This window comes from Lithobates pipiens, unplaced genomic scaffold (genome assembly GCF_037356315.1).
Source record: "Lithobates pipiens isolate NorthernLeopardFrog02 unplaced genomic scaffold, aLitPip1_a1.2 Scaffold_22, whole genome shotgun sequence".
NCBI classification, from domain to species: Eukaryota; Metazoa; Chordata; class Amphibia; order Anura; family Ranidae; genus Lithobates; species Lithobates pipiens.
Window position 1 is genome coordinate 28,471,216 of NW_027507784.1, and position 24,607 is coordinate 28,495,822.

General features: G+C 40.5%; 2 protein-coding genes across 14 annotated transcripts in view; both read left to right on the forward strand.

Annotated features, from left to right (window-relative positions):
* Window positions 1–24,607, forward strand: part of LOC143923499 (nuclear factor 7, brain-like) — a 744,238-nt gene that overhangs the window by 140,182 nt on the left and 579,449 nt on the right. The window lies entirely within an intron of this gene.
* Window positions 1–24,607, forward strand: part of LOC143923496 (nuclear factor 7, brain-like) — a 169,923-nt gene that overhangs the window by 74,334 nt on the left and 70,982 nt on the right. For 4 of the 13 annotated variants that reach the window (XM_077447190.1, XM_077447205.1, XM_077447206.1 and 1 more), the window contains exon 9: window positions 17,082–19,285. The exons of 5 other annotated variants lie outside the window; for them this stretch is intronic. In XM_077447190.1, the coding sequence (XP_077303316.1) occupies window positions 17,082–17,680 (599 nt within the window). In that variant the 3' untranslated portion in view covers window positions 17,681–19,285. Of the gene's footprint in view, window positions 1–504; window positions 5,773–9,901; window positions 12,252–12,911; window positions 15,141–17,081; window positions 19,286–24,607 lie in introns of those variants that run through there. 4 more of the 13 variants (XM_077447207.1, XM_077447191.1, XM_077447195.1 and 1 more) reach the window with 4 other exon arrangements.

Sequence of the window (24,607 nt, forward strand, 5' to 3'; positions counted from 1 at the left end):
CTCTAATGGTGGTTTATGCTGCTCACGTACAAGGTGTCACCAATTTTTTGGGTTAAACCAGAACCTTTGTGTATATCTAGTGATTTAAAGAATTATTTATTGTGATGGGACATCACTAGGGAGGAGGGAAATATTGCTTCCAGAGCTGCCTTTTGTTTAAACACTTGCTGGGCAACCATTAACTTTGCTCCGCATTGGGCTTTAAATGGAGAGATCTCTGGACAGAGTGGAAATATTGCTGTTTTACCAGCTTGGTCTTGATCACAAAAGCTGATAAGAATTTTGCTTAATGCTGTGGGACGAGGCTGCATTAAAAGCCCTTCATCCCTTCTATATGGCACTTTAAACAGTGCAGGAACATCACTTAAGCAAATGCATTTTTACTAGTAACACTGCAAGTAACCACATCAACTGTGGACCTCTACTTCAAAGCAACATTAAAACAAAAATGACCCAGCACGTTATAGGAAGTACACATTAAACTTGTTTCGTTGTTCATTGCAGAACCTATGGAGATTTGGATTCTCGGGGACTTTTGGATAGCCAAATCTGCTTGCATAGCACTCAGACATCCAGATGGTAGAAACCTAGGACTCGACCAGAAACAATTTACTGTCCGTTGGATGGGCGCATTCACAACGGTTTGGAAAGACGTCATTCCAAAACTAAAGGAGTCTGTCTCTAAACTGGGAGCACCAAGCATTGTCTTCATCCATGTAGGGAGCAGGGATCTAGAAAGAAATTATCAAGAGTTCAGATCCCATGTGAAGACCGATTTATCTGAACTCTCCAAGTCTTATCCAGATACAGCCTTCATCTGGGCCATTGTACTGCCCAAAAAGGAATGGTTCGACTCGTACATGGAGGACCGCAGAAAAGAATTTAACGCTGAAGTTTCCGTTTGTGCAAAAGAGTGCGGCTTCCAGGTGGCTTCTCTCACTTCAGTTGAGAAAATGTCTGCAGAAAAATACTGTAACCCTGATGGTAGATCATACAGTTGGAATTTTCTTTCTGGTATCTTCAAAACGTGCATCAAAGATGCTGTGGAACAGGAAATAAAAAAATTGAAGGAGCCAATTAATGAATAAACGCAGTGAACATTTACTTGCAGAGGAGTCTACCTTGGATGCCGCATCTTTCTTTTCCCAAACGCAGCTAAACCATTCTCATGGTGTATGAAGAACCTGAATACTTTGCATTGTGTGAGTCCCGCTGCTTTTAGAAAAGTTTTCTCCTATGCAGCTAAACTCTGAAATTCGGGTCAGCTGAATTTAGCTTGTGAAATGTTGTTTCCCTTGGAATATTTATGTTCCCATGGTGCAAAATTTTACTGTGGTTGTAGTGTGTGGTGTGTGTGTGTACTCTATTCAGGAGTTGTGTAATTTGCTGATACTTTTCTGTTTTTAATATGCAATCGTGAGGAAATCTCTCAAGGGTGGGAGATCCCTACGAAGTAGTCACTAAAAGAGGTGCCGTCATTGGAAGATTTGTTATTCCTGTTCTAATGCCAACAATATAAAAATGTTGGACTTCCGGTCATTACTGGTGACAAAACGGGGGTGAATCAGCTGGGGAGAATCTAAATGCAAGAGTCTGTTGTATGCTTTTGTCTTGAACTCTGACTTGCAAGGCTTTTGCTCAAATTTTTTTTAGAATACACTGATTTTGTGAGGCCTCTGTTTTCTTGGCATACTTTTCTTTTCCGCCAAACTCCAGGTTTCATTTACTTTGAATAAAAAAACAAAACCAAGTTGGCCCAATTTTTTTTTTTTGTTTTTCATTGTGAAAGATGTTACGATTAGTAAATTGATACCCAAGATGTCACGCTTCAAAATTGCGCCCAGTCATGGAATGGCATCAAACTTTTACCCTTAATCTTCATAAGCGACATTTATAATTTTTTAAAGGTCGCATGTTTTGACTTGGAGGTCTAGAATTATTGCGCTCGATCTAACGATTGTGGCGATACCTCATGTCTGGTTTCACCACAGTTTTCATATACAGGCGCTATTCACGTACGTGTTTGCTTCTGTGCGCGAGCTTGTCTGGACGGGGTGCTTTTTAAAAAAAATTTACATTTTTTTTTCCTTAATTTTACTTTATTTTTTACACTGTTTTTAAAATAAAACATTGGGTCACTTTTATTCCTATTACAAGGAATGGAAACATCCCTTGTAATAGAAATAAGCATGACAGGTCCTCTTAAATATAAGACCTGGGTTCAAAAAGTCCTCAGATCTCATCTTTGGATTTAAATGCAATAATAAAAAAATTGTAATTTTAAAAAAATAACAGAAAAATGGCCCTTTAAGACGTATGGGCAGAAGTGACGTTTTGACATTGCTTCCGCCCTATGGTATGGAGACGGGTGGGCCATCTTCCCCTCGCTCGTCTCCATACCCAGCTACTGACGGGTCCCGATTGGCGGTGGGAGGGGGGGGCCATCTCCTACCTCCGACAACGGTGATCTTGCGGTGAATCCGCCGCAGAGACCACCATTATTAATAGGATCGCTCACTGAAAAGATGGATATCTTGGTTGTGGCAGCAGCTGCTGCCGTTGCAGAGATATCCATCTTTAAAGTGTCAACGTATTTGTACAGGAGATGGTCGGCAAGTGGTTAAAAAGTTTGAAACACGCTGGTCCAAACAATTTCCCTCACTAATGCATGCACCCCTTATCGGTGTTATATGAACTGTATGTAGTATTGGCTACATTAAGTATACAGCGCTGTGTTCTAATGGTGTTTCTCATCCAGTTTCCGGAACAAAATAGTCTGGCTGAGTGCTGCTCAGTCATTCATGGAGTACTTTTGATTTTTATCAACGAAGATGAGGCTTTCCTCTAAGTGGCTAAGATGGCAAGGTAGCGGATAATGTCACAATCTCCACCGAAGTCAATCATGGGAACCCTTGTAATCAGTGATGAAATCCAAATCTTTGTGAATGTCTGGCTGACCTAACTTCATTTTGTTCTGAGGACTGGAAGTTGATGGAGCTTGTGACTTCAAATGCCCTTGTCTTATTTGATGTGCCTGATGGCAGGGAGCTTAGAAAGATTGGGGGTTCCAATGAGAAGGAACACTTGACTGCATTTTCTACACAGTGGCAAACATTATTTATCAGATGGGGCAACCAGGATGGAAAGTAGAATCCATATATCAATCGTGGTGTGCTATGCTAATTACGATTGCATTCCTCTGTTCCAGGTTCTCCAGATTTTCTAAACAAAGTTCCAGTTAACTGTCAGTCAGACTTTGCCAGATTGTGGCAAGTGGGAGTGGAAATAAACAGTGCCCCCACCATTTGGTTTTAGTGTATGAAATAATGCACTATTGGTATCTGCGAGAAGAATAGTGAGCTATTATAAGTGGGAAGAATAGTCCTATTGATATCAGTGGCAGGAGACAGGAAGTCCCTATCGGCTGTATATACTGTATGCAGCGGATCGTTTAATATACACTGCTGATCAGTGGCACATGCTTCAGTGAAGGAAATGGTTCATTTGGACCTTCTTGGTCCAGGTGAACTATTTGAAGGTAAATGAAACCTGGAATTCCTGTTTTATTTTATTTTTTTGGGATTTGCAGCCTATATATTTGGGGGGGGGGGGGGGGGTTTGTCAACCCTTTTCTCCTGTGACTATCTTTTATTAGCCTTCTGCATTAACAAATGTTTTTTGACGGCACTGGCCATAGTTTAAAAGACAAAACTCAGGTTCAGTTTTGCTAAACTTTCCAAAAATTTAGATTAACAATTTTCATTCTGGATTAAAATGTTCACTTTAATGTTTAAATGGATATGTTGTACTTTGTGTAAAATTGGTAACGTTCTGGAATTTCTGTGTATGCAAATGTGCTAGTCTTTTAAGCGTGATCACAAATGCTTAGAACAATTCATTTTCATTGTTGGCACAGATATGTTAAAAACAAAAAGCTTGTTTTCCTGTAGAAAGGTGTTGTCTACATTGCTAGGATATTGGTATAATAAAAAATTAAAAAAAAAATTGAAATTGTATGAACAGTACATATAAAAATGTAGCATTTCTTGTATGCAGGCAGCAATTTGTGGCAATATAAATATGATTTACACAGATCAGACGACGCACATAATCAGCCAGGAATGCCTTGCCTCTGTACTGTGTGTTTCTGCATAGAGTGTGTATGTAATATCTCTAATGGTGGTTTATGCTGCTCACGTACAAAGTGTCCTCTATTTGTTGGGTTAAACCAGAACCTTTGAGTATATCTAGTGAAGTAAATATTTCTTTTGTGGTGGGGCAACACTTGGAGAGGAGGGAAATATTGCTTCCAGAGCTTTTTTTAGTTTAAACACTTGCTGGAGGGACCATTAACTTTGCTCCGCATTGGGCTTTTAATAGAGATCTCTGGACCGAGTGGAAATATTGCTGTTTTACCAGCATGGTCTCAATCTTGAGCACAAAAGTGGATATGAATTTTGCTTAATGTTGTGGGACGAGGTTGCATTATAAGCACCTCACCCCTTCTATACGGCACCTTGAGCAGTGCAGGAACATCACCTAAGCAAATGCATTTTATTAATGCTGCAAGTAACCACATCTGTGGACCTCTACTTCAGAGCAACATCAAAACAAAAATGACCCAACACAGGACACATTCCGTCTGAATCTCCGACCGTGTACAAGGGCTTAGACTTATGGGTGGAAGTGATATTTTAATGTCTCTTCCGCCCTGCTATGGGCCAACCCCCCCCCCCCTGTCTCTATACCCAGCGACGGACAGGTACCAATCACCGCTGCCGACGGCTCCGGTAAGCCGTGGAGGGGGGAGCCCCTCTCCCGCCACCAATAACTGTCATCTCGTGGCAAAGCCACCACAGAGACTGCCATTATCGTTAATAGGTTCGCTCACTGAAAAGATGGATATCTGTTATGGCAGCAGTTGCTGCCGTTGTAGTGTCATATTTTACTCCCCATCGTAGAATGCTCCGGAAGTGACGTTGCGGCCAGAAGTTTCGCACTGCGAATGCGCGATGCGTTCCAAACATTTGCGCCACTCGTTCCAGAGGATTCGCGACAATCTCGTTCAGTGAAACCGTCAGATAATGTCACAGGAGTGAGGGAAGGTAATCGTGACGTTAACTTTAAACAGAGTGGAGAGTGACGGAGAGAGAGCGGGTAACCGCAGCTCGGGGAGATTACCTCCCCTCACTTTCGTGACATTATCTGACGGTTTCACTGGTCTGCATTGTCGCCAATCCTTTGGAACGCATGGAGCAAGTGTTTGGAACGCATCGTGCATGCGCAGTGCTACATTTCTGGCCGCAACGTCACTTTCTGAGCATTCTACGATGGGGAGCAAAATATGACACTACACCGTGTACATCTTTAATTTGCCGGCGTATATGTACAGGAGTCGGTCGGCAAGTGGTTAAAAAGTTTGTATCAGGCTGGTCCGGGGAGGGGAGATTTGTCAACCCTTGCTCCTGTGACTATCTGTTGGCCTTCTGCATTAACAAATGTTTAGAGGACACTGGCCATAGTTTTAAAAAAGAAAAAAAAAAGGTTCATTTTTACCAAGCTTTTCAAAAATTGAGATGAACTGTTCTCATTCTGGATGAAAATGTTCACTTTAATGCTTTAATGGATATGCTGTACTTTTTGTAAAATTGAGAACTGTCTGGAATCTGTATGTGCTAGTCCTTTTTTATAAGCTTGATCACAAATGCTTAGAACAATTTGTTAATTTTCATTGTTGGAACAGATATGTTAAATAAAGTTTTTTTTTTTTTTTTTTTTTTATATGCATAAGAGCATGTTTTCCTGTAGAAAAGTGTCTACATTGCTAGGAAATTGGTATAATTAAAAAAATTTTTTTTTATATTGGATGAACAGTACATATAAAAATTTAGCTTTAGCTTGTATGCAGGCAGTAATTGTCCAAATAAATATGAATAACGGAGATCGCGCACGCTGAAACGCGCGCACTGAATGAATCACACGCACACACAATCAGTCAACCAGGAGTGCCTCGCCTCCTCTGTACTGTTTCTGCATACAGTGTGTGTAATATCTCTAATAAGGGTTTATGCTGCTCACGTACAAGGTATCATACATTTTTTGGTTTAAACCAGAACTTTTGAGTATATCTAATGATGTAAATAATTATTGTGTGTGGGGCAACACTGGGGAGGAGGAAAATATTGCTTCCAGAGCTGCTTCTTGTTTAAACACTTGCTGGGGGGTGGGGAACCCATCAACTTTGCTCCGCATTAGGCTTTAAATGGAGAAATCTCTGGATAGAGTGGAAATATTGCTTTTTTTACCAACTTGGTCTCAATCTTGATCACAAAAGCTGATATGAATTTTGCTTAATGCTGTGGGATGAGGCTGCATTATAAGCCCCTCATCCCTTCTATACGGCATTTTAAGCAGCGCAGGAACATCACCCAAGCAAGTGCATTTTTACTAGTAACACTGCAAGTAACCACATCGACTTCGAAGTAACATAAAAATTACCCCACACATTATAGGAAGTAACTTGTTTCGTTCATTGCAGAACCTAAGGAGATTTGGATTATCGGGGACTTATGGATATACCGAGCTACTCGCATAGCATGCAAACATCCAGATGATGCAAACCTAGGACTCGACCAGAAAGAATTTACCGTCCGTTGGATGAGCAAACACATGATGCTTTGGAAAGAGTTGATTCCAAAACTAAGGGAGGCTGTCTTTACACTGGGAGCACCAAGCATTGTCTTCATCAATGCAGGGAGCAGTGATCGGTCACTAAAGAAGTATCAAAAGTTCAAATGTCAAGTGAAGGCCGATTTATTTGAGCTCGCGAAGTATTATCCAGATACAGCATTTATATGGTCCATTGTACTGCCCAGAAAGGATGGGTCTAACTCGGACCTGGAGGACCGCAGAAAAGAATTTAACGCTGAAATTTCCGTTTGTGCAAAAGAGTGTGGCTTCCAGGTGGCTTCTCTCCCTTCACTTGAGAAAATGTGTACAGATAAATACTGTAAAAAAACTGGTTGTGAATACAGTTGGATTTCGCTTAATGATGTCTTGAATACGTACATCAAAGAAGCAGTGGAAATTGAAATTAAAAAAATGAAGGGAGCTGTTTAATAAAAACACTGCAGCTATCAAACTGAACGCAGTAAGCATTTACTTGCAGAGAGTCGACCTTGGACGCAGCATTTTTCTTTTCCCAAACGCAGCTAAACTGCAACTAGAGAATTCCAATCATTATGTATGAAGAACCTGAATACTTTGCATTGTGCGAGTTCAGCTGCTTTTAGAAAAGTCTTCTCTATGTAGCTAAACTCTGAATTTTTTGCTGCCCAGAGCACTTTTTGTGATTCAGCACTGCATCGCTTTAACTCACAATTGCGCGGTCGTGCGACGTGGCTCCCAAACAAAGACGTGTTTTTTCCCCCCAGATAGAGCTTTCTTTTGGTGGCATTTGGTAATCTGTGTTTTTATTTTTATTTTTTTGCATTATTATTATTATTCAGGATTTATATAGCGCCAGCAATTTACACAGCGCTTTACAATATAAAAGGAGACCATACAGTTACAATACAATAAAATACAAGAGGATTAAGAGGGCCCTGCTCAGAAGAGCTTACAACCTAATAGGGTGGGGCAGGTGGCACAAAAGGTTATAACTGTCGGGAATGATCTAATGGAAGTGGTAGGAGATTAGTTTGAGACGTGATAGGCTTCCCTGAATAGATGAGTTTTCAGGGATCACCTGAAGGTAGCAAGAGAGTAGGGGATAGCTGGACCAGTGGAGGTAGCGAGTTCCAGAGGATTGGAGAGGCTCTGGAGAAATCCTGGAGATGAGTGTGGGAGAATCAAACAGAGCTTGAGAGTAGGAGGTCTTGAGAAGAACGGAGGGGACGATTTGGACGATATTTGGAGACAAGATTGGTGATGTAGCTCGGGGCAGACTTGTGAATGGCTTTGTATGTTGTGGTTAGTATTTTGAATTTAATTCGCTGGGTGATTGGGAGCCAGTGTAGGGATTGCAGGAGAGGGTTGGCAGACACTGAGCGGTTGGTAAGGTGGATAAGTCTGGCAACAGCATTCATGACAGACTGAAGAGGAGATGGCCTATGGAGAGGCAGGCCAATAAGAAGGGAGTTGCAATAGTCAAGGCAGGATATAACAAGGGAGTGAATGAGGAGCTTGGTTGTTCCATTTATTAAAAAGGGGGCGAATTTTAGAGATGTTACGGAGGTGAAATCTACAAACTTTTGACAACTTTTGGACTTGGGGCTGAAATGACAAGTCGGAGTCTAGGGTTACACCTAGTACCCTGGCGTGAGGGGAGGGCCTGATGGTTGCGTTGTTGATTTTGATGGAAAAGTCATGGAGAGGGGCATGTGCAGGGGGGAATATTATTAGCTCCGTTTTAGAGAGGTTTAGTGTAAGGAAGTGGTGTGATATCCATGCTGATATGTCAGTTAGCAGGTTAGTAATGCGAGAGGAGACTGAAGGAGTGAGGTGAGGAGTAGACAGATAGATTTGGGTGTCATGGGCGTATAAGTGGTTTTGGAAGCCATGGGTGGTTATCAAGTGACCAAGGCAGGAGGTATAAATAGAGAAGAGAAGGGGTCCATGAACAGAGCCTTGGGGGACCCCCACAGAGACAATGGAGAAGATATAATTTTCCCTCCGTTTTAGGCTGATACATATTCTACATTTTTGGTAAAAAAAAAAGCAATAAACGTTAATTGGTTTGCACTAAATTTACAGCGTCTACAAAATGGGGGATGGTTTTATGGCAATTTTATTTACTAGTAATGGCGGTGATCAGCGATTTTATAATTTTTTTTATCGTGACTGCGGACACATCCGACAATTTTGACATTTTTGGGGCCATTGGCAATAATACAGCGGTCAACGCTATAAAATTACATTGATTACTGTAAAATGTCAGTGGCAGTGAAAGGGTTAACTACTAGGGGGTGGGGAAGGGGTTAATTGTCCTAGGGAGTGATTCTAACTGTCTAAGGGATGGGCTAGCAGTGACACGACACTGATCACCGCTCCTGTTGAGCTGTCACTAAGCAGAATGGAGAGATGCTGTGTTTACATTGGCATCTCCCCGTTCTTCAGCTCCATGACACGATCGTGGGCACCCAGCAGACAGTCTGCAGGTCCTGTGGGCATGGCAAGAGCGGGCACGGTGGGAAATTCAAAGTAACTTGCAGGTATGTTACTTTGCCCAGCTGTGCCATTCTGCTGACCTATATGTACAGGAGTCGGTCGTTAACTGGTTAATGTGTAATTTGCTGATACTTTTCTGTTCTAATATGTAAGCGTGAGGAAATATCTCCAGAGGGAGGGAGATCCCTTCTAAGCAGTCAGGTGTCCTCATGGTAAGATTTCACTGTTAATCCTGTTCTGATACGAACGCTAAAAATGTTGGATTTTCTGTCTTTACTGGAGACAAAATGGGGTGAATCTAATCAGCTGGAAAGAATCTAAATGCAATCCCCCCCGAAAAACGTCAAAGACTTATTGTCTGTTGTATGCTTTGTCTTGAACTGAGACTCGCAAGGCTTTTGCCCTCGTTTCTTATAATAATCTTATCTGATTTTTGTGTGAAGCCTCTGTCTGGCATACATTTTTCGTTGCCGCCAAATAAACTCCAGGTTTCATTTAACTTTTAAAAAGTTTGTATCGGGGTGGTCCAAACTATTTCCTTCACTAATACATGCATGTCTTATCAGTGGTATATGACCTGTATGTAGTATTGGCACAGCACATGCATTTTTACTAGTAACTCTGCAAGTAACCACATCAACTGTGGTCCTCTACTTCAAAGCAACATCAAAACAAAAATGACCCAACACGTTATAGGAAGTACACATTAAACTTGTTTCGTTGTTCATTGCAGAACCTAAGGAGATTTGGATTCTTGGGACCTTTTGGACACAAAAAGCTGCTCGCCAAGCACGCAGAAATCCAGCTGGTTTAAACCTAGGATTCGACCGGAAACAATTTACCGTCCGTTGGCTGGGCAACCGCACGATGCTTTGGAAACACTTAATTCCAAAACTAAAGGAGTATGTCTCTACAGTGGGAGCACCAAGCATTGTCTTCATCCATCTAGGGAGCAATGATCTGGGACTAAATTATCAAGAGTTCAAATCTCAGGTGAAGACCGATTTATCTGACCTCTCCAAGTCTTATCCAGATACAGCCTTTATCTGGGCCATTTTACTGCCCAGAAAGGAATGGTTCGACTCTGGCCTGGAGGACCGCAGAATAGAATTTAACGCTGAAGTTTCCGCTTGCGCAAAAGAGTGCGGCTTCCAGGTGGCTTCTCTCACTTTAGTTGAGAAAATGTCTGTAGAGGTTTACCGTAAAAAAACAGGTTTTGATCCATACAGTTGGGATTATATTTTTGGTGTCATGAGTACGTGCATCAAAGATGCCTTGGAAAAGGAAATAAAAAAAATGAAAGGAGCTGATTAACGAATAAAAACACTGCAATTATCTGAAACTAAACACAGTGAACGTTTAGCTGCGTTTGGGAAAAGAAATGCTGTGTCGAAGGTAGACTCTGCAAGTAAACTGCAACTAAATTGTAATCATGTAAGAAGAACCTGAATACTTTGCATTGTGTGAGTCCAGCTGCTTTTAGAAAAGTCTTCTCTATGCAGCTAAAGTCTGATATTTGGATCAGCTAAATTTGGCTTGTGAAATATGGTGTTTTTTTTTTCTTTTATGTTCTCAGTGCAAAGTTTTACTGTGGTGATAGTCGTGTGTGTGCTCTATTCAGGAGGTTTAATGTGTAATTTTGCTGATACTTTTCTGTTCTAATATGTAAGCGAGAAGCAATCTCTCCAAAGGGAAGGAGATCCCTAATAAGTCACTAAAACAGGTGTCCTCATTGGAAGATTTCACCGTTATTCCTGTTCTAACACTAAAAATGTTGGATTTTCTATCTTTACTGGTGACAAAGGGTGAATCTAATCAGCTGGGAAGAATCTAAATGCAACTTCTCCCCCCCCCTCCAGCAAGAGTCTGTTGTATGCTTTGTGTTGAACTCTCCGACGCTTAATGCTTTTGCCCTCATTTTTTATAATACTCTTATCTGTGATTTTTGTATGAAGCCTCTGCCTGGCATACATTTTTCTTTGCCACCAAACTCCAGGTTTCATTTAACTTTTAATGTTTGTATCAAGCTGGTCCAAACTATTTCCCTCACTAATACATGCACCCCTTATCAGTGCTATGTGAACTGTATGTAGTATGGGCTACATTAGGTAAACAGCACTGTGTTCTAAAGGTTCTTCCCATCCACTTCCTGGGAACAAAGTAGTCTGGCTGCTCAGTTTTTTTTTTTGTTTTTTGTTTTTTAATCGCTGAAGATGAGGCTTTCCTCTAAGTGGCTAAGATGGAGATGTAGTGGATAATGTCACTATCTCCACCGAAGTCTATCGCGGGAAGCCTTGTAATCATTGATGCAATCCAATTCTTTATGCGAATGGCTGACTGAGCAGCACTGATCCCAACTTCATTTTGTTCTGAGGACAGGAAGTTGGAGATTGTGACTTCAAATGCCCACGTCTTCAACTAGCCCATTCAGGAAGCCTTGTATTCATTGATTATAAAGGCTAGGTTTCCCAATTGGTTTTGTTCCGGTTGAGACGGGAAGTCCCTGTCAGCTGTATACTGTATGTAGCTGATGTTAAATAGTTTTATATACTGCTGACCGGTGGCACATGCTTCAGTGAAGGAAATGGTTCATTTGAACCTTAATGGTCCAGATGAGCTATTTGAAGGTAAATGAAACCTGGCATTTATTTCAATTTTTTTTTTTTTTTTGTATTTGCAGCCTATATAATTTTTTGGGTGGTGGGGGGGGGGGGAGCGGCATTTGTCAACCCTAGCTCCTGTGACTATCTGTTGGCCTTCTGCATTAACAAATGTTTAGAGGACACTGGCCATTAAAATAAGAAACAGGTTCAGTTTTGCAAAACTTTACAAAAATTGAACAGTTTTCATTCTGAATGTTCCATTTAATGCTTTAATGGATATGCTGTACTTTGTGTAAAATTGAGACGTTTGCTGGAATTTCTGTGTATGGGAATGTGCTAGTCTTGTAAGCTTGATCACAAATGCTTAAAACTATTTTGTTAATTTTCATTGTTGGCAGTTATGTTAAAAATAAAACTTCCTGTAGAAAGGTGTTTACATTGCTAGGACATAGGTATAATTAAAACAAAAATATAAATTAACATTTGTATGCAGGCAGCAATTTGTGACAAAATAAATATGAATAACGGAGATCAGGCGAACTCGCACGCACACACTTACACTTTATCAGTCAACCAGGAGTGCCTCGCCTGCTCTGTACTGTATGTTTCTGCATAGAGAGTGTTTAATATTTCTCATGGTGGTTTTGGCTGCTCACGTACAAGGTGTCGCCAATTGTTTGGGTTAAACCAGAACCTTTTGAGTATATCTAGTGATGTAAAGAATTATTTATTGTGATGGGGCAACACTGGGAAAAGAGGAAATATTGCTTCCAGAGCTGCTTTTTGTTTAAACACTTGTTGGCAGGACCATTAACTTTGCTCTGCGTTGGGCTTTAAATGGAGAGATCTCTGGACAGAGTGGAAATATTGCTGTTTTACCAGCTTGGTCTCAATCTTGATCACAAAAGCTGATGAGTTTTGCTTAATGCTGTGAGACAAAGCTGCATTATAATCCCTTCACCCCTTCTATACAGCACCTTGAACAGTGCAGGAACATCACCTAAGCAAATGCATTAATACTAGTAACACTGCAAGTAACCACATCAACTGTGGACCTCTACTTCAAAGCAACATCAAAACAAAAATGACCCAACACATTATAGGAAGTACACATTAAACTTGTTTCGTTGTTCATTGCAGAACCTAAGGAAGTTTGGATTCTCGGGACCTTTTGGACACGCCAATCTGCTCGCCAAGCACGTAGACATCCATATGGTTTAAACCTAGGACTCGACTGGAAACAATTTAAAGTCCGTTGGATGGGCAAACCCACGATGCTTTGGAAAGACTTAATTCCAAAACTAAAGAAGTCTGTCTCTACACTGGGAGCACCAAGCATTGTCTTCATCCATGTAGGGAGCAATGATCTGGCACTAAAGTATCAAGAGTTCAAATCTCAGGTGAAGACTGATTTATCTGACCTCTCGAAGTCTTATCCAGATACTGCCTTTATCTGGGCCATTGTACTGCCCAGAAAGGAATGGTTCAACTCATACCTGGAGGAGCGCAGACAAGATTTTAACTCTGAAGTTTCCATTTGCGCCAAAGAGAGCGGCTTCCAGGTGGCTTCTCTCACTTTAGTTGAGAAAATGTCTGCAGAAAATTACTGTAATAAAAAAGCTTTTGAGCCATACAGTTGGGATTATATTTTTGGTGTCTTGATTACGTACACCAAAGACGCCGTGGAAAAGGAAATAAAAAAATTGAAGCAGCCATTTAATGAATAAAAACACTGCAGCTATCTGAAACTACACACTGTTAACGTTTACTTGCAGAGTCGACCTTGGACACAGCATTTCTTTTCCCAAACGCAGCTAAACTGCAACAAAATTCTAATCATTATGTATGAAGAACCTGAATACTTTGCGTTGAGTCCAGCTGCTTTTAGAAAAGTATTTTCTATGCAGCTAAACTCTGAAATTTTAGATCAGCTAAATTCGGCTTGTGAAATGTTTTATTTTTATTTTTTTGTTCTTCGTGTTCCCTTGGTGCAAAGTTTTACTGTGGTGATAGTCGTGTTTATGCTATTCAGGAGTTTTAATGTGTAATTTGCTGATACTTTTCTGTTCTCATATGTAAGCGAGAGGAAATCTCTCCAAAGGGAGGGAGATCCCTACTAAGTAGTCACTAAAATGGGTGTCCTCATTGGAAGATTTCAGTTATTCCTATTCTGATGTTAACATTAAAAATGTTGGACTTTGTCATTACTGGTGACAAAATGGGTTGAATCAGCTGGGAAGTCTAAATGTAACCCCCCTCCCCCCCCCCCCCCCCATCAAGAGTCTGTTTTATGCTTTGTGTTGAACACTCAATGCTTTTGCCCTCATTTTTTTTAGAATACTCTTATCTGTGATTTTGTGTGAAGCCTGTTTGGCATACTTTTTTCTTTGCCGCCAAACTTCAGGTTTCATTTAACTTTTAAAAAGTTTGTATCAAGCTCGTCCAAACAATTTCCCTCACTAATAGATGCACCCCTTATCAGTGCTATATGAACTGTATATAGTATCTGCTACATTAAGTATAAAGCGCTGTTTTCTAATGGTGCTTCCCATCCATTTCCCGGAACAATATAGTCTGGCTGCTCAGTCATTCATAGAGTACTTTTGATTTTTATTGCTGAAGATGAGCCTTTCCTCTAAAGTGGCTAAGATGGAGATGTACCATATGTCACGATCTCCACCAAAGTCGATCATGGGAAGCCTTGTAATCATTGATGAAATCCAAATATGTATGCGGCTGGCTGAGCAGCACTGATCCCAACTTAATTTTGTTCTGAGGATAGGAAGTTGATGGAGGTTGTGACTTCAAATGCTCACGTCTTCAAATAGCCCATTCAGGAAGCCTTGTATTCATTGATTAAAATGGCAAGTTTTCCCAATTGGTTTAGTTCTGGTTGAGACAGGATCTCCCTATCTGTACACTGTATGTAGCTGATGTTAGTTTTATACACTGCTGACCGGTGACACATGCTTCAGTGAAGGAAATGGTTAATTTGGACCATCTTGGTCCAAATGAACTATTTGATATATATATATATTTTTTTTGGAGGGGGGAATTTGCCAACCCTTGCTCCTGAGACTATCTGGCCTTCTGCATTAACAAATGTTTAGAGGACACTGGCCATAGTTAAAAACAAACAAAATAAACACGGGTTGTTTTGGCAAACTTTCCAAAAATTGAGATGAATGATTTTCTTGATAAAAATGTTCACTTTAATGGATATGCTGTATTTTGTGTAAAATTTATAACTTTCTGGAATTTCTGTGTATGCGAATGTGCTAGTCTTATAAGCTTGATCACAAATGCTTAGAACAATTTTGTTAATTTTTATTGTTGGCAAAATAAAACTTTTTTTAAAATGTTTAACAAGCTTGTTTTCCTGTAGAAAGGTGTTGTCTACATTGCTAGGACATTAGTATAATTTAAAAAATATATATATATTTTTATTTGGATGAACAGTACATATAAATTGTGACATTGGGGTGATTAGCTCAATTGGTAGATGCATTTTTTAGTCCACATCAGTCAGGCGTGTATGGTTAAGGGCCTGGTAGCCCACGTTTATTAGAAGAAAACAAAATATTTGTCCATCCAGTAATCCCACGCAGGGGTCCAAGCTTAAATTAAATACAGCAAAATCAGAACGAAAATGCTAGCCCACCTGGCTACTCTTCAGCAGTACTGCTGCTATAGGTACTTGCCCCGTCCAACAAACTGCTTGGACGCACACAGCTTCCAACCCTTCGACACACAGCACACGGCTCCTTGAACGCACATAGCTTCAAGTCCTTCACACAGCTTTGGACATGCACAGCTTCAAGCAGCAAGCTGCTCACACACCACCATCCTACACAAATCCCCTCGTTATATGGGCTGTGTGCAGCTGGGCACACACCCTGCTCGCTAGCCTCAAGACCCGGACACAGGGTTGGAGATCCCGTCCCACCCATAACTCTCAGGGATCTCCAAACTACAGAATCCCATCTGGAGCTAGCAAAACCTGGAGAAAACTGACAGAGCAGTTTTCTCCATTTAAACTCTACACTCTGCAGTCCGCAGATATGCAAACTCTGTGTCTCCTTTACCTCTAATTTCATAGGGACAGAGCCTCGCTCTGTCACAAAATGTAAAAAACAAACAAAAAACTAAAGCACAATCACCTGGTCACCGGTAGTAGGGAAGAGAATTCTGTGTACGTTAGCTGTTCGATCTTCTTCCTGGATACTCGGCAGCCTGTGACATGCACGCGTCACTTCCGAAAGTGACTAAGGGCGCATTACATCCATATATGTGGCGAATGTACCCCCAAAGGGGAGATTCGCTCATGTGGTGAAGTGGATGGTGTTTTGTTCATGAATAATCACAGCACAAGTCACAACTGACCTCCTTTGCATCATTGTCTCATATATGAACATTATATGGAAGCTTGTAATTAAATATCAGTCAATATAAAGGTATTAAAATAAAGTATTGTTTTTACACTGTATTGCTTTTCTAACTGCTGCTTTTTGGAATTTGAGTTACAATTAATGTATTTTCATGGGTGACCCTTTTTATTACGTAGACCTGAATTGCTTAGATCCAGGGTGCCGAGCGGTGCTTTCATAGGTAGGGCGTTTTAAAGCATCATTTACAGTACATATAAATATTTATAATTTCTTGTATGCAGGCAGCAAATTGTAGCAATTTGAATAATGGAGATCAGATGACAGCCAGGAGGGCCTCGCCTCCTCTGTACTGTGTTTCTGCATACAGAGTGTATGTAATATATCTAATGGTTTATGCTGCTCACATACAAGGTGTCCTTTTTTTTATTTATTTTTTTATTTTTTATTTTTTTTGGTTTAAACCAGAACTTTTGAGTATATCTAGTGATGCAAAGGATTTATTGTGTTGGGGCAACACTGGGGAGGAGGGCAATATAACTTCCAGAGCTGCTTTTTGTTTAAACACTTGCTGGGGGGGGGGGGGGGGGGCATTAACTTTTCTCCGCGTTGGGCTTTAAATGGAGAGATCTCTGGACAGAGTGGAAATATTGCTGTTTTACCAGCTTGGTCTCAATCTTGATCACAAAAACTGATATGAATTTTTCTTAATGCTGTGGGACGAGGCTGCATTATAATCCCTTCATTCCTTCTATACGGCACCTTGAGCAGTGCAGGAACATCACCTAAGCAAATGCATTTTTACTAGTAACACTGCAAGTAACCACATCAACTGTGGACCTCTACGTCAAAGCAACATCAAAACAAAAATGACCCAACACATTATAGGAAGTACACATTAAACTTGTTTTATTGTTCATTGCAGAACCTAAGGAGATTTGGATTCTCGGGGACTTTTGGATACACCAAGTTGCTTGCATGGCACGCAAACACACAGATCGTGGAAACCTAGGACTTGACCAGAAACAATTTACCGTCCGTTGGATGGGCAAATTCACGCTGCTTTGGAAAGACTCAATTCTAAAACTAAAGGAGTCTGTCTCTACACTGGGAGTACCAAGCATTGTCTTCATCCATGCAGGGAGCAGTGATCTGGAACTAAATTATGAAGAGTTCAAATCTCATGTGAAGACAGATTTATCGGACCTCTCGAAGACTTATCCTTATACAACCTTTATCTGGGCCATTATACTGCCCAAAAAGGAATGGTTCGACTCAGGCCTGGAGTCCCGCAGAATAGAATTTAACTCTGAAGTTTCCGTTTGTGCAAAAGAGTGCGGCTTCCAGGTGGCTTCTCTCACCTTAGTTGAGAAAATGTGTGCAGAAAAATGTAAAAAAATTGGTTCATACAGTGCGCATTATTCTTATGGTGTCTTGCATGCGTACATCAAAGATTCCGTGGAAAAGGAAATAAAAAAAAATTTAAAGAGACAGTTAATGACTAAACACACTGCAGCTCTCTGAAACTCAACAGTGAACGTTTACTTGCAGAGTCTACCTTGGACGCCGCATTTTTCTTTTCACCAAACGCAGCTAAACTGCAACTAAACAATTCTAATCGTATATGTATGAAGAACCTGAATACTTTGCATTGAGAGTCCAGCTTCTTTTAGAAAAGTCTTCTCTCTGCAGCTAAAATCTGAAATTTAGATCAGCTGAATTTGGCTTGTGAAATGTATATATTTTAAATCATTTTCCCAGCGTGCCGATTATTACTGTGGTGATTAGTTACTCTTTTCAGGAGTTTTAATGTGTAATTTTGCTGATACTTTTCTGTTCTAATATGTAAGTGTGAGGAAATCTCTCCAAAGGGAGGGAGATCCCTACTAAGTCACTAAAACAGGTGTCCTCATTGGAAGATTTCACTGTTATTCTTGTTCTGATGCTAACGCTATGAAAATGTTGGACTTTCTATCATTACTGCTGACAAAATAGAGTGAATCTAATCGGCTGGGAAGGCTCTAAATGTAAAAGTCTGTTGTATGCTTTTGCCTTGATCTCGCAGACTCGCAAGGCCTTTGCCCTGTTTTTTTTACAATACTCTTATCTTTGATTTTGTGTGAAGCCTGTTTGCCTGACATACTTTTTTTTTTTTTTCCTTTGCTGCCAAACTCCAGGTTTCATTTAACTTTTAAAAAGTTTGAACCACCCCAATACAAACCATTTCCCTCACTAATGCATGCACCCTTTATCAGTGCTATATGAACTGTATGTAGTATCGGCTACATTAAGTATACAGCGCTGTGTTCTAATTGTGCTTCCCATCCAGTTCCCGGAACAAAATAGTCCGGCTGAGTGCTGCTCAGTCATTCATGGAGTACTTTTGATTTATATCAATGAAGACGCTTTCCTCTAAAGTGGCTAAGATAGAGATGTAGCTGATGTCACGATTTAAACCAAAGTCAATCGCGGGAAGCTTTTGTAATCATTGATGAAATCCAAATCTTTATATAAATGGCTGGCTGAGCAGCACTGATCCTAACTTTATTTTGTTCTGAGGACAAGAAGTTGGAGGAGGTTGTGACTTCAAATGCTCACGTCTTCAACTTGCCCATTCCAGGAAACCTTGTTTTAATTGATTAAAAATGCAAGGCTTCCCGATTTGGTTTAGTTACCGGAGATGGGAAGTCCCTATCCAACTGCCTACTGTATATTCAAAATGGTTTTTATATACTGCTTACCATTGGCACTTTCATCAGTGATGGAAATGGTTCATTTGGACAGATTTGGTCAGAACAAACTATTTGAAGGCAATTAAAACCTGTAGTTAGGTTATTGCGTTTGTTATATATGTATGTATTGTTTGGACTTTTCATTCTGGATTAATGTTCCTTTTTATGATTGTGCTGTATTTTGCGTAAAATTGTATATCTTCCTGGGGTTTCCCTGTGTGTGTGTGTGCTAGTCTTAAAAACTTGAACAAAAAAAATGCTTAATAGTTTAATTTTCATTGTAAACACAAAATGGTATAATAAAGCTTTCATTTTATTGCTCGTTTTCCTGGAGAATTGTGGTGTTCACATTGCTAGGACATTTGTGCATTTCAATAAAAAAATTATTTAAATTGGATGAACCAGTACTTTTTTTTTTTTTTTAATATACATGCAGCAATTTGTAGCAAAGGTATGCATGTCGGAGATGAGACTACACGTGCATATTCAGTCAGCCAAGTGTGCTCCACCTTTGCACATATATCTGTGTATATACAGTGTGTGAATGTAATATCTCTAATGATGGTTTATGCTGCTCTTTTACAAGGTGTCCTCCATCGTTTGGGTTAAACAAGAACTCTTGAGTAGATGTAGTAGTGTAAAGAATTATTGTGGTGGGGCTACACTGGGGAGGAGGAGAATATTGCTTCCAGCGCGGCATTTTGATTATAAACCCTTGCTGGGGAAACTTTAACTTTGTTCTGTTGGTAGTTCTCCATTTAAAGCCCAACACTAAGCACAGTGGAAATATTGCTGTGTTTTCCAGTTTTGTCTCGTCTTGATCACAATAGCCGATCTAATGAACTTTGCTTAATGCTGTGAGACGAGGCTGCAATATGGTAATAAGTGTCACCCCCCCCCCCCCCCCTTGCTATGCAGCACCTTGAGCAATGCAGCAACCACCTAAACAAAATGCATTTTACTAGTAAATGTTCATGGTGTCATGCTGAAAGCAACCACATCAACCGTAGACCTCTTGTTATAAAACCTCCATTCTAAAATGACCAACCCATTCCAGGAAGTGCACATTAAACTAGTTTTCTTGTTCCTTGCAAAACCTAAAGATTCATACTTTTGGGTAACCCTACCTGAAATCAAAGTGTGCCAACATCCATATGGTCCGAACCTAGGACTCGACCAGGCAAATTCACTCTGCTTTGGAAACACTGAAGTCAAAAACTAAAGGCTGATGTCTATAAAATGGGAAAACCAAGCCTAGTGAGTTTCAATGTAGGGAGAAGTTGGCTGCCAACCAAGCGGTATCAAAAGTTCAAATCTCATATGAAAAGCGATTTATCTGACCTCTCCAAGTCTTACACAAATGCACCCTTTATCTTCTCCACAATACTGCCCAGAAAGAGAATTTATTTTTTTACCTGGAAACTGCAGAAAAGTGTTAAATTCTGAAACTTCAATTTGTGTAAGAGTGTGGTTTCTCTGTTTAGTCGAGGAAATGACTACAGAATTTTAATATAAAGCTTTCATGGTGCACTTGGGCACCAATGAGAGAAGCAGATGGCGTGTCCTAAAGAACGATTTTAGGGACTTGGGAGCTAAATTGAGGTAAAGGACCTCCAAGGTAGTATTCTCAGGAATACTACCGGTACATTGAGCCACACCAGAAAGGCAGAGGGACATTAAAGAAGTAAACAAGGTGTCTGAAGTTCTGGTGTAGTAAGGAGGAGTTTGAGTTCCTGAAGGACTGGTCTGACTTTTCAGTCGATTACCAGTATTATAGAAGGGATGGACTGCACCTAAATGAGGTGGGTGCAGATCAGCTGGAAATAAAGATGGGCAAAACGTGGCGCTTTTAAACTGGGGGGGGGGGGGGTCCAGAGGTCAGCGCAGAACATATTCCAATGGGTAGTTTTGGGGCATTAGTGATAGGTTGACCAAAGTGCATAAACCCAAGGTATGTAATAGCAAGTCCTAGTTGCAATCTCGGAACACCTAATAAGTGGATAATATGCGACCGGTCTAAACTAAATGCCATGTTCACCAATGCCAGGAGCCTGGCGGACAAAATGGGTGAACTAGAGATACTGTTCAAGGAGGATTTGGATTTATCGGAAATTTCAGAGACCTGGTTCAACAGCTCTCGTGATTGGCTGGCAACCATTCAAGGGTATACTCTTTATCGCAAGGGTAAAGGGGGAGGAGTATGTCTATATCAAGAATGTACAAGTGAATGTGAGATTACATCACTAAGGGAGCTAGGGAGGAGATGGAATCCTTATGGATACAGCTCCAAAGGGATGAAGCTAAGGGGAAAACAATTCTGGGGGTATGCTATAGGCCCCCCTAACCTGAGGAGGAAGGGGAGACAGATCTATCACAATTTTGGATTAGCAGTAAGGATAGGAAGTGTTATCATAATGGTGGATTTTAATTATCCAGACATAGACTGGGCAGAGGGAAGGTACGCATTTATCTAAGGTGCGCCAGTTCTTAAATGTCTTGCAGGACAATTTTATGGTTCAGATGGTAGATGTAGCAACTAGAAATAAAGCGTTACTGGATCTACTGATTACCAACAATACAAACCTGATCATCGATGTGGAGATACGATTTGGCTACTTAACATTAATCACAGGGACCGGATGCCTTGCACCCAAGGGTACTTGGGGAACTCAGTCAAGTAATTGCCAGACCATTGTTCCTAATTTTTACTGACAGTCTACTGTTTGGAATGATACCAGCTGATTGGAGAAAAGCCAATGTAGCACCAATATTTAAAAAGGGCCTAAAATACATCCCTGGGAATTGGACCAGTTAGCCTAACATCAATAGTATGTAAACTCTTGGAGGGGATAAGGGACTATATGCAAGATTTTAGTAATGAACAGTATCATTAGCAGTAATCGGCATGGATTCATGAAGAATCTTTCTTGCCAAACAAATTGAGGTAGGCAACTAAATGGCTCAATGTAGAAAATTGTAAAATGCGTTTGGGTGGCAAAAATATGAACCTCCTGGGGGAATCTAGGATGGAAATTGACCTGGGGGTCCTAGTAGATAGGCTCAGCAATACCAAGCTGCTGCTAACAAAGCAAACAGAATATTGGCATGCATTAAAAAGGGGATCAACTCCAGAGATAAAACTATAATTCTCCTGCTCTACAAGACTCTGGTCCGGCTGCCCCTAGAGCAGTGATGGCGAACCTTGGCACCCCAGATGTTTTAGAACTACATTTCCCATGATGCTCATCTACACTGCAGAGTGCATGAGCATCATGGGAAATGTAGTTCCAAAACATCTGGGGTGCCAAGGTTTGCCTTCACTGCCCTAGAGTGTACTGTCTGGTTCTGGGCACCAGTCCTAAGGATGTACTGGAAATGGAGCGAGTACAAAGCTAATAAAGGGTCTGGAGCATATTTGAGGAAAAGTTGCGAGCACTGAACTTATTCTCTCTGGAGAAGAGACGCTTGAAGGGATATGATTTCAATATACAAATATACTGGTGACCCCACAATAGGGATTAAACTTTCCCCGAAGGGAGTTTAACTCCTCATTGCCTCTCATTAAAATTAGAAGAGGTTTAACCTTAAACTACGTAGTGTGTTCTTTACTGTAAGAGCAGCAAGGCGGTGGTCTCAGCGGGGGCAAGGCATCGGTGGCTTCTAGAAACTATTGGATAAACAGCTGAACGACCACAACATACAGGGGTATACAATATACTGACCTATAATCTCACACATAGGTTGGATTTGTGTTCTTTTGACCTCACCCACCTGGGATTATATTTACGGTGTCTTGTATATGTACATCAAAGAAGCCTTGGCAGTGGAAATCAAAAAAGAGCCAATTAACGACTAAAAACACACAAGCTATCTGCAACTAAATAAAGGGAGTGTTCAGTTGCAGATAGTCCATTTTTTGGATGCAGCGCCTTCCTTTTCCTAAATGCAGCTAAACTGTCTGCAATTACATGTTGCTAATCATTGTGTATTAATTACCTGAATACTTTGCATTATTTAAGTCCAGCTGCTTTTAGAAAGGTCTTCTAAACGCAGCTAAAATCTGTAATTCAGTACAGCGGAATTTGCCTCGGGACATGTTTCCTGGGTGAATATTTTTTTTCAATGTTCCCATGGTGCAAAGTTTTACTGTTGATAGTCATGTGTACTCCGTTTAGGGGTTTTGATGTGTTTTGTAGTTCCTTTTCTGTTCTAACAAGTAAGCAAGAGGAGAACTCCAGAGGGAGCGAAATCCCCAAACCAATGTACTCATTGGAAGATTTCACCGTTACTTTTCTAATGCCAATGCTAAAAATGTTGGACTTCCTATCAACTCTGGTGACAAAATAAGGTGAATTTCACCAGCTTGGAAGAATCTAAATGGAACCCCCCTCCCCCCACAAGGGTCTGTTTTGTACTTTGAACTCTGACTCCTAAGCCTTTTGCCCTCGTTTATTTTGGGGGACAATTCAATTTTATTTTATTTTTTTGTGAAGCCTTTGCTGCTTAAAGCTTAGCTCCAGGTTTCGTTACATTTTTTAAATAGTTTGTATCCAGCTGGTCCAAACTATTAACCTCACTAATGCATGCACCCCTTATCATTGCTTTTTGAACTGTATGTAGTATCGGCTACATTAAGTATACAGCACTGTGTTCTGATGGTGCTTCCTATCCAGTTTCCAGAACAAGAGTCTGGCCGATTAGTGCTCAGCCGTTCATAGAGTACTTTTGATTTTAATCATTGAATACGAGACTTACTGTGGTTAAGATGGAGATCAAGAAGAAAAGAGATTGCACGCTTTAATCCAAAAGATGCTGTAGAGATTTGTCACGAGCCAGACAAAATTGCAATGATGGCCAGTTAATCAGTTTCCAGATTGCTAAAATGGAGATGTAGCAGATGTTGCGATCACCACCTTCAATCACAGGAAGCCTTGTAGTCATTGATAAAAATACAAAGCTTGGAGAAGTTTGACCTCTACCCATGTCTTCATCTTGGCCATTCAAGATGCCTTGTTTTAAAAATGCAAGGCTTCCTGATTTGCTTTAGTTAGGGGAGACATGAAGCCCCTATCCCGCTGTTTACTTGTATGTATTTGATTGTTTTTATATACTGCTGACCATTGGCACCTGCATCAGTAAAGGAAATGGTTAATTTGGACCGGCTTGGTCCAAGCTCAGGGAATAAGACTTTTATTATCTCATCTCAATCTCCAAATTGGTTACAACTTTTCTATGGTCTACTGCAGTTGGTGGGGGGCCGACCCCTTTCAGAATTCTCATTGAAAATGGCTGTGGCTATCTGAGGGCTGGAAAGAAGCTACTGTTTGCTTTCAGGATGTAATTGGCACTGCATATCAGTTAATCCAATTTAAATTCATTCACCATTTGCATTATACTCCAGCTAAACTGGTTCCTATGGGATTAGAATTGGATATTGCTTTGTTCAAGATGCTGATTTTCTGCTGCAGATCTTTTCACATATTTTAGAACTGTCCAGGACTGGTGTCGTTTTGGAAGGGTCTATCTATTTTATTTTAAACACAAGTTTAATCTTCCAATACCCTAGACCCGGGAAGCTGGACTTCTAGGTGTACTAAATTATTTCATCCCTGGGACTCATGCAAGGAGGAGTGTTATTTATATTTTATGCTCGTAAAGTAATCTTGTTACACTGGAAGGACGCTGTTCCTCTCACGATTCAAAAACTCTACTGTATTGT